Raw genomic sequence first — 10,954 nt, forward strand, 5'->3', positions numbered from 1 at the left:
CCTTTATTTCCTGAATGAATGGATGTTTACGGTATAATCTTTCTGGAAGTATGAAATTAAAAAAGGCCCAAAGGACGCACAAAATCAAACCTAATCAATTAATTTACCTCATCTTTAAAGAAGTTGTGAATGTTAATGTAGGTAGTAATCGAATAAAGGAAAATCGATTCCGCCGATATCCCGTCTGTTTAAACTAAATATACAGAGGAACTAAATATACAAAAACTGAATAAAGGGAAATAACAATAATTTTATATAATATAATAACGTATATTTTTTTAGAATTTCTTTTATTTTGCTCAATTTAGTTGGTTTTGTAATTTTCAAACCGGATATATAATTCTGGACTCATCAAACCCGAACAATTCAAGGTATTGCTATATTACGAAATATTGTTATATTTATTTATCGTTTGAATATCTAAGATGTGATCTAAGGTAATAATTCTTCATTATTCCTTTAATTATATTCAACTTAATAAGTCAACTGCATATTTGAAAAAACAAATTATTGTTGTTAAAAATATCGTAGAAACTACACTAAAGTATTAAATCCAGTCAAAAAAAAAGTAATATGTTTGTAACTTTACGTTAAATATAATCATTATGGTTATGATACACAATTCACAAATCTTTATTTGGTCTTAGACTGAATGGAAGGTGTTAAATATAGGCAACCAACATTGTATTAATTTTAATATAAATGATAATTATTCTAAATAATTCTCTAAAGAATTACTCTAAAGAGTTTGAAATTACTAATTTAGCTATTATATTCAGTTCAACTATTAAACATTTCAAAATGTTATTGGCTTTTACGGATAGGTTAGTATTAATTTTGACGAGACGCCATCTGATGGCAGGGCGACAAATTAATTAATCGACAGACAAACCTAACTAGGCTTTGTGTCGGAGAGAGATGGAAGCAGATTGAATTAAGATGGCGGCGTAGTTGGTTTAGTGGGGTTGGTGTTCGGTGCAAATACTGTTAAAAAGCGGACAAAAATCAATCAATAAATAGAATAATGCCTGAACTAGGTGCCACGAAGGGACGTACCATTCTGTGATAATGAAAATTGGCATGTAGGCGGTCGTTTCGGGTAGAAATTCGCGTTTCATTAACGATTTCAGTCGCACCAGCCTGCATCCCCCCGACCGTGTTCCTGTTTTTTTTTGTTTCGTTCATGGACAACTGCGATCGCCGCTAGTGATTTGCACCTTAAGTGGCGGATTTCAGGGATCGGGATCCGTATTGTTTCGGTGTGTGGGTAATGAGCGGTTGCGATGGGCGCTCAGAATACCAAGGAAAGAACAACCATCACATCGGGCACTCATTCTATTCGAACTGCAAGAAGTAGACCTAGACCTTCCAAAGATGGACGACAAATTGTTTCCAATATCTTCACAGAGCACAGCGGTGAGTTTCTACTAGTTTCCCATGATATCACGCCTCTGATATCTATTGTGAAATGGTTATTCGAATATTTATCTTAAGGTTCCGAAAGATATGCACCTAGTGCAAGTGTTCTGCACCAGCTACTTGACGAAAATGAAAACAAGAACACGTTCGAGCAAGTTTTAATTATTCCTCCTTAGCTGTCACTTTTACTTTTCTATTTATGTACTTTTATTCTTAACAACAACAAAAGAAAACATACCAACGGTTTTGTTTTATTTTTAATTTTTGACCAACAGCTGCACGTATATATATATGCACACACCTTTCATCAATTGCAACTGTGAGTTCTTGGGTATCGCTTGAATTTTCCTAAATGACTCACGACGTTCCACTCTGTAGACGACACTTTTTGTTTGATGTCTAGTCTAAAAATAAACGACGTCTGTTTGGAATTAAACGCGGAAATTCGAATGTCCCCAGTGCGCTTAATTTATTTGTTTAAAGCCGAAATTTTGCTACCTATATTTATATATCCAAATCGTAACAGATTAGACATGGAAAACCTTGCCTTGAGTATGTGTATCGCAACATGATCTTCAGTTATTTGAGATTTGTAATTTTACGATATTCGATACGACAGATTACATTGCATTTCATGAATGCGAATTGCAGAACGAAGAATTAACACATATTCATTATATTTTTTTTTGTTTAAGATCATTCAATCGTCAATATCAATATTCTGTAATATATTGATCTAATATATAGGGCCAGACGTCCTTATTAAATAGTTATTTACAACTTATTTCAGTTAATGATATAATCTCTTCAAAATAATTTCGAAATACAGTTTAATAACTGAGAATGAAGGATTATTATTTCAAAATAAAAAGTAATTATGAAAATTATTCTTAAATATGAATAAGAAGGCATTTCTAATTTAGAAAATAATGTTAAATCTGTTTCGCTATTTGCCACAGTTCTATTCTTGGCCCATCACTGTTTCCATTCAACCAACATGTTTTCTGTTCAGTTTTACAATTTCGTTTATCATCATCGCCACTTAAATTTTATTTGTTGCTTATGGAAATTGTAATCAATTTAAATTCAATTCATGTGTCAACAGGAAGTCCACTGAAGTTCTCTTTCTTTCTCATTGGTCTTCCAAATATATAAATATATACGTATTTGGTGTGCTTTCGTTTAGGGTGCTCTCGAATGAATCTTAGTAATAATCAACATTACGTTCAAAATAAGGAAATCGTCCTTATGGGATTCGTAATTATCGTATTATTTGTATCATATTAATCGAAGAAGCACATTGAAATCATTATATTTATATGCATTGGTTTTGATAAATACCCAAGGAAGAACAAAATTGCAACAAAAAGATACAAAATGTTAAATATCACACCTAAGCACGACAAACTCAATTTGGTCATTACATTTTCTAAGAAGGAACCTATTTCTATTTCATCCAAAATTGGTTTTACCGTTTATTTTCTCATTTCCATTGTCCGTATTGTATGCATATGTTGGAATATCTGTTTTATGATGTACCATTTTCCATGTTCCCTTTTTCTTTATTCTTTACCTGCTATTGACCATTTTATTTCGCCCGTCTTCCATTATCCTCCAATATTTGCATATTTTTGGTCTTCCTGTTTTATTTTAATGTCAGGATAATATATAAACGTTCTCCGAATTCAAACATCTATTAAAATGAATTTTAATTATGTTATACTAATAATATGTATTAGTCACAACCTAAGTCTTTCCGCCCAGATACACAAAAACATATAAATTGTCACAATAAATCATACAAAAAAGACGTATTATGTTATATTTAACCACGTTTCAGTAAAACTTACAGTTGGAAATACATGTTTTTATGCTACAAATTTAAGGCCATTGTCATCGGTCGATATAAGAATGTTTAAGAATGTCTAAACTGTAGAGCAAGTGTATCAACGATTTACGATGGCAATTTAAAAGTTATATTATTTAATCTTAATTAAATATGAATTTATCAAATAATATATCACTAATTAAAAACAATAAGTCATCTATGTATATGTTTTGCTTCTGTTAATTTAACAGTCGACATTAATAGCGATGCTTCTAGTTTTTTTTTCTAAAATTATTATTTACAATTCTATATTATGTTGGGAATTGTCATAGAAGACTACATAGAAACAGGATATTTATAAATATATTAAGTTTTCATTAAATAAATTTAACCAAAAACTCCACTCCGACTTTCTATAAGCTCATGCTATAACAAGCAACTAACATATGTAAATTACTTAGATGTCATCAAATACTACTGAAATCAACCTTGGGTGCTTCTGCTCCTTCAAAAATCAATATAATAGTTATAGTCATAGTTAGGTAATAATGTTTATGTTGGTATTAAATAAATACTGGATGGCCGACCTAATAGATTTGATAAAATTGTAAAAATAAAAATGTACTAAACAACACTATTCTCAAGATTTTTTATTTTCTTTTCATATTATTCAGTCACATCACTGTAATTAATTTATTTACGTTGTGGATAAATAAATTAGTTATATGAAATACAATTTGGTTTACAATGTTTATTTTTCTAGAAAGCATAAACATAAGTGATTTCAACATAAAAACAACTACCAAATGATTATCATACATTTTTAATTAATTTTGTTTTCTTACTTTATGTTGGTATAGCAAAATACACTTTCCAATGAAAATGTGTTTACATTGTAGTTATAATTTTATTTGTCATGCTGTTCAAAAATTGCTACTAGATAATTACGTCGACTTTTTGCGTTCAAAATATTTAAATCCAATCGAGACTGTTATTAGTATATTCCATTAAATATTGAACTAAATATCAGTTATCGGTAAATAACCTCTAGGAATTGTATAACTCTCTTTGTGTAAAAAAATGATAAGTAACAGCTCACAATTGCTTGTATTATTATTTGTTTTTCTGTTTTATTTACATTTAAATTAGAAGATATTCTACAAATGAATAAATATTTGCAGAGGCTCTGTTGCAAAGTAGGCCTTTGCCACATATACCGAGCGTTCCGGAAACGGAACCGCCAGGCACTTTGAGCACCACCTGTACACTGGGTTCTGGTAATACAATCAGCACCCTCTCGGGTACCCATGGATCCGGTTCCGTGTCCACATCGTTGCCGCTCGAAACTGCCAATCGATGGACTTCCAAAGAAAATCTCCTCACCCAAGAAGAGGACGATCCCCAACTATTCGTCGCTCTCTACGATTTTCAAGCGGGCGGAGAAAACCAACTCAGTTTGAAAAAAGGTAAACTAGCCTTTTTGACTATAATTTCATTGGTGAATCCGAATGCATTGTAAAAAACATAATATTAAATAATTAGCAAAATATAGTAATAGGCTTATTTAGTAATGTAATGAATAATAACACAAATAATTATAGCTAACTATGATTAATAATATTAACAAAGAGTGGTATTATAGTTATTTAATTCTCAGTAGAGTGTTTACAAAACATAATGTCAGGATTGAAGAGCTTAAGGTTGATTGTCAGTTGGAAACCAGAACTATTATAGCCATAATTATGTTTTAACTAAATGAAACGCATTTACCTTTTACTAACTTGTATACTTTATTTTATTTGTGCAACTATATATATTTAAACGGAAATTTTGTTTTCAATTGCAGGTGAACAAGTGCGAATATTGAGTTACAATAAAAGTGGAGAATGGTGCGAGGCGCATTCGTCTTCGAATAAGGTGGGCTGGGTGCCGTCAAATTATGTTACACCTGTGAATTCGCTAGAGAAACATTCATGGTACCATGGACCGATATCCCGAAATGCCGCCGAATATTTGCTATCTTCGGGTATAAATGGTAGCTTTCTTGTGCGAGAGTCTGAGAGCAGCCCTGGTCAGCGTAGTATATCTTTGAGATACGAAGGTCGTGTCTATCATTATCGGATCAATGAAGACGCTGAAGGAAAAGTGTTTGTAACGGCTGAGAGTAAATTCAACACTCTCGCCGAATTAGTGCACCACCATTCGATGCAATCGGACGGCCTTATTACGCAACTGCTGTATCCGGCGCCGAAGCATAACAAGCCCACGGTGTTTCCACTTAGTCCGGAACCTGATGAATGGGAAATCAACAGGACTGATATTGTTATGAGGCATAAATTGGGCGGCGGTCAGTATGGGGATGTATACGAGGCGGTCTGGAAACGGTACAACATGACAGTGGCCGTAAAGACGCTCAAGGAAGATACCATGGCTCTGAAGGATTTCCTGGAGGAAGCAGCCATTATGAAGGAGATGAAACATCCTAACCTTGTGCAATTGATGGGCGTCTGTACAAGGGAACCTCCGTTTTATATAATAACAGAATTTATGAGTAAAGGCAATCTTCTAGATTATTTGAGAAATGGGAACAAGAATCAAATAAACGCTGTGGTTCTTATGTACATGGCGACGCAAATAGCGAGCGGTATGAGCTATTTGGAGAGCCGTTGCTTCATCCACAGAGATTTAGCCGCTAGAAATTGCCTGGTCGCCGATGACCACTTGGTGAAAGTTGCAGATTTCGGTTTGGCCAGATTAATGAGGGATGACACGTATACGGCTCACGCCGGTGCCAAATTCCCAATTAAATGGACCGCTCCTGAAGGACTGGCCTACAATAAATTCAGCACTAAATCGGATGTTTGGGCGTTCGGAATTTTACTCTGGGAAATTGCCACCTACGGCATGTCTCCGTATCCCGGTGTCGATTTAACTGATGTTTATCACACGCTCGAAAAAGGTTACAGAATGGAGTGCCCACAAGGTTGTCCCCCAAAGATTTATGAACTAATGAAACAGTGCTGGCAGTGGAACGCGCACGAAAGGCCCACTTTCAAAGAAATACATCATTCTCTCGAGAACATGTTTCAAGAATCCAGTATCACAGAAGGTCAGTTCACAACGAAATTTGTTTAATTTACACCCCTGCACATGCTCACGATCATTAACCCAAGTAGAAATATTGTCACAGGTCATATAATCGTAAAACTCGAATGCAATGGAAAAGAAAGAAAAAATGAATTGAAAATCCAATTTTCATTTCTACTTGGGCGCTAGGCACATGTGCTTTTCTTCTAGATTGGGCTTTTTGTAGATGTCGACTTCAAATTTGGCATGTACTAAGAGAAGTCGATGAGAGGAAGAGCTGAAAATTGGATTAATAATTTATATTTAATAATATAAAATATATACCATGCTACTTATCAACATAATTATATTTATATATAAAAACATAAAACTAACTAATATTAATAACTATTGGACCAATTAATTTAATATTACTAACTAAAATGTCTCGTGTGTACATACTGAAGTGAATGGAGGAGAAACTAATATTTTATATAAATACTATTTTAGAAGTAGAAAAGCAATTGCAAGTATCGGAAACGTCTCCGGTGCCTATGGGAACGCCTCATCTTTCATTTAAGAAAACACATTCTGGTAGCACTGGCAATTTGCACGGACTTATTGGCATTTCCGATCAAACACCGACAGGTATGAACATGCATTAATCAACTATTGAAGAATCGGAAGTAAATTCATTTATTATAATATTTCATATAGAAACTGTAATAACAAAATTGAGTACGTTCACGGGTGGAGCAAAGGGTAACGTGCAGATGAGGAGACCTACAAACAGAAAAGGGAAGCAAGCGCCAGCGCCTCCCAAACGGACCAGGTAAAACTTCGCTCTCATCACCAAACACTTAACTAAATCCTAACGACACACTGCAAAATGTTATTAACTTACATTGCGTTTTCAGCCTGCTCTCTTCTTGCAGTTCTTTCCGCGACAGTACATTCGACGACCAAGGGCAAGCAGCGGAGGGACCCGAGGACGGAGATTTAAATGGTATTAATAAACGATTCGAAGGTATTTTTTATATCAATTATTTGACATTCCTTGGGGATTTTAATACTAACACAGAATGTGTTTCTGTTAACCACATTCGTTGACTGATGATTCTCAAATACGGGAAATTTAAATTCTACCATATTTTATTAATATTTGATTTGTCATAAAAAATAACAATCATATATAGCATACTTTAATTCATATATTTAATTTACTAGAATATATTTCTATTTTGACCATAATATATGTAAGAAAATGAGTTATAAAAGTTATGATTTTTTTTTCTTATTAATTAGGCATAACTAAAGAACTTCAAAATTTAACTGCAAGTACAAAGGGTGATAGCGAGAACGAGTTTCAAGATCAGACGCCAGATACGGATGATTCCGGGGCGCACTCGTATCCCGAAATGTCTGGATCTGCATTTGTTGTCCCTGGGACAGGTTCATTCAAAAGGGCTCCCATTATGGGGAATCGGGGTCTCGAGCAGAGGGGCAAAAAGTCTAAAACGTACCCCCTGAAAGAGTCGCAACAGGTACGTGCGAAATTTCCTTGCACTATATTTTTGAATGTTGATCTCAATGTGTATTAGATACAGGTCGGAGCATTAGAAGTGAAAAATGTGAGGCAAGTAATCAATAGATACGGAACAATTCCTAAAGGCGCTAAGATTGGGGCTTACTTTGAATCAATGAGGCAATGCGGTGTGTTGAACAATCAAGACCAACAACCAAACGAACACAAAGAAAGCTCGCAACGATCGTTGTCACCGAGAACTAATATTAGAACTCAACCTCAAATGATCCGCAGCAACTCTTCCAGCGGCGTAACTGCGTCGTCCATACTTCCTCATCCGCCTAACAGCCCCACAGCTTCTAAGTTTAATAGGAATAGAAATATTGGTAGAAATAATACAACTGACTTAGGGGCAAGCTTGAGAACTTTTAAGGTATGAGAGATTTATATTATAGTATATATTTAATTTCAATAATTGTTTTTAACCGTAGGTTGCTCAAAATCAAAGTAGTTTTCGAGGTGGAAGTCCTTCAAGATCGATTCAACCAACATTGGCCGATTTAGAGTTTCCACCGCCACCGACAGACTTACCTCCACCTCCAGAAGAATTCGACGGACCTGTCGATTCTGTGGATGGATTTACGATGACATCATCGTTTGAAGTGAAGAAGAAACGTATTACCATATCTCCATTGACATCAAAAAAATTGGATAATGAAACGGATGACAATAATGACGTTAGCAATCTGCAGCCATCAGTGGAAGAAGCCAGCTCCAGGTTTCTATCAATAAATTAAAAACGATGTTGTTATTGATTTCAATTTTTGTAGATTTGGAGTGAGCTTAAGAAAACGCGAGCCTTCCTCTGATAGTTGCAGCAGTATAAATAGAGAAGAGAATAAAGAAAGGAGCCCCCAAAGAACCAGCCTCAGCCTAACTAGTCCTAGCATCGAAGGCAAAAGCCCAATGAGTATAGATTCTGATGTCCCAACAGTGGGTTCTCCCTTAGATTTACCACCGCCACCATTTGCTGAAATTGGTGAGTGAAATATAAATTGTATTAATAAATAAAAGTTGATAATATATATTTTAAGTAGAAGAAAATATTGAAGATGATTCTCAAGACAATAAAACTAAACTGCTGAAGAGCATAGTTAAGAAAGAAATGGAACTGAAGTTAGTGACAGAGATAAAGGAGAGAGCGGACCAAAAAACGAAAAATCCGAAGGAGTCTCCTGATACGATTTTGGCTGTGAGTAGCATTAATCATGATCCCTTAAATCAGCTGGTATCTGAGTTATCGGAGCAGCTTCATCTCGATAAGAAGATTACTGCGAAGCCTCAGCCCGAAAGCAACGGTACGTTTGTACCTCAGCTTAAAAAAGTAGAATGCAACAAGAAACCTGTACCCAAAGATAAAAATGATTCGATAGATTCTGGAATAATAATTGATTTCAAATCGCGGTTGCGAAAAGTGGATAATGGCAATGATAAAAAGCTCGATGATGACGACAAACAAGAACAAAACAAGAATGTAATTGAAGTAGACGAAGGTAGTTCTGACAGTGCAAATCTAAAAATTGAAGAGAGCGACGATAAGCGCAAGAGCACGGGCAGCATAAACAGTTTAAAAAAATTGTGGGAGCCCAAGGAGAACTCCGAAACTAACATGCAGTTGAGCCCAAAACTTATTTTGAAGAATAACAAGAACGAGGATGGCGTTGAAATTTCACCAAGCGATTTGTCGGAAGAGTCTATGAGAGTGAAAGTTGAGAGACGTGGCTGGCCTCCTGTGGTCACAGATGAGAAACCTGTAATACCAACGAAACCTTCAGTGAAAGCAGTAAAACCAGCAATTCCGACTCGTTGCGCTTCCTCTGCCATTTACGCCACTCCAATCTCCAATTCTGGCGGAGGCCCGAATAAACCTCCGATATCTATGAAACCCATTAGTTTGGAATGTAAGCCTACCGAAGGCGATCAAAGGCCGCCGAGCAACGAGAACAAGTCTAGCAAAGAAAATATCCTGGAGATATCTCAAGAGCTCGAGTCCACCTTGAATAGTATTAAATTGAATTCGACTGTCCCAACGACGACCTGGCATCAACTTTCTGACAAAATCGAATTTTTTCATAGATTCTGCATGGACCATGCTGACAATGTAGTTCCTGCACACACCAAGTTTCAGTTTCGTGAACTCCTTACTAGACTGGAAACTCAAGCGCAACAGTTGCGCACGGCCGGATCCAGAAACACTTCCGACAACTCCAAGTGTATCAACGAAGTCAACAATACTATCAAAGATGTTGTCAATGTTCTCAATCGATAAGCTGTTTAGTTCAGTTTGCATTGTAATCCCCTGAACGGTTTTATATACTCCTTTATAGTTTCTACTTGTTTGTGTACCATAAACATAGGGACTCCGAGAAATTAATATAGAAATAATGTAATCATCTTTTACTTTGAAGTATATATATATATAAACAAATTAAAAGTTGATACATGTTGCACTATTATTATACATATATTAATGTACGGAGAGAGTTTATGGGATTGTTGCATTGTACATTTGCAATGCGATGCAATTTGGATGATTGTGAAGTAATCAAATCGGCATTTTATTTGCTTTGTATACCATTGAACGGTAGCCTGTATTAAAAAAAATGAAAATATTAGCAAGGATGAAAGTATCCTGCCAGCATTGATATTTATCATAAATTTGGTTTACAATACTGTTTGATTTTTTTTATTTAATCTAATGAAAAAAAAAATGAAAAAATATTCATTGAACTGTGATATCATTAGATTGTTTATATATATATATATATTCATATATATATACTTATACATATAAATATATATATATATACTTATATATAAACATATATATATATATGTGTGCATATATATATTGCTCAATTCGTAAATTATTTTGTGGCGATGACTCTTTATTTCCCATTTTATGTTCTTTTCTATTTAAACCCAAAACGAATTTTCGTTCGTTCCTAACGGGTTCATATTTTTAATTATCTTTTAGTTTCAGACAATTTTTTCATGCTAGTCTTGTAATATATTTACTATGTTTGGGTGGTGTGTGAAACGTGGATGTATTTTCT

The 10,954-nt window shown here is 34.7% G+C and overlaps 1 protein-coding gene across 5 annotated transcripts; it reads left to right on the forward strand.

The window, feature by feature from the left end:
* The first annotated feature begins 913 nt into the window (after positions 1-913).
* LOC108568357 (tyrosine-protein kinase Abl) lies at positions 914-10,549 on the forward strand. 5 transcript variants are annotated; one of them, XM_017929393.1, is made up of 11 exons: positions 914-1,416; positions 4,429-4,713; positions 5,094-6,356; positions 6,824-6,961; positions 7,031-7,145; positions 7,231-7,340; positions 7,619-7,857; positions 7,915-8,271; positions 8,330-8,616; positions 8,669-8,877; positions 8,933-10,549. In XM_017929393.1, exons 1-11 carry the CDS (start codon positions 1,284-1,286, stop codon positions 10,165-10,167), a joined length of 4,371 nt encoding a protein of 1,456 aa, XP_017784882.1. In that variant the 5' UTR covers positions 914-1,283; the 3' UTR covers positions 10,168-10,549. The 5 variants fall into 5 exon arrangements, with proteins under 5 accessions (XP_017784882.1, XP_017784884.1, XP_017784885.1 ...); XM_017929395.1 differs by having other exon boundaries at positions 7,231-7,319; XM_017929396.1 differs by having other exon boundaries at positions 7,231-7,319; positions 7,921-8,271.
* The last annotated feature ends 405 nt before the right edge of the window (positions 10,550-10,954 follow it).

The sequence above is a fragment of the Nicrophorus vespilloides genome, unplaced genomic scaffold (assembly GCF_001412225.1).
Source record: "Nicrophorus vespilloides isolate i.1.1-1 unplaced genomic scaffold, Nicve_v1.0, whole genome shotgun sequence".
In the NCBI taxonomy this organism is placed as follows: domain Eukaryota; kingdom Metazoa; phylum Arthropoda; class Insecta; order Coleoptera; family Silphidae; genus Nicrophorus; species Nicrophorus vespilloides.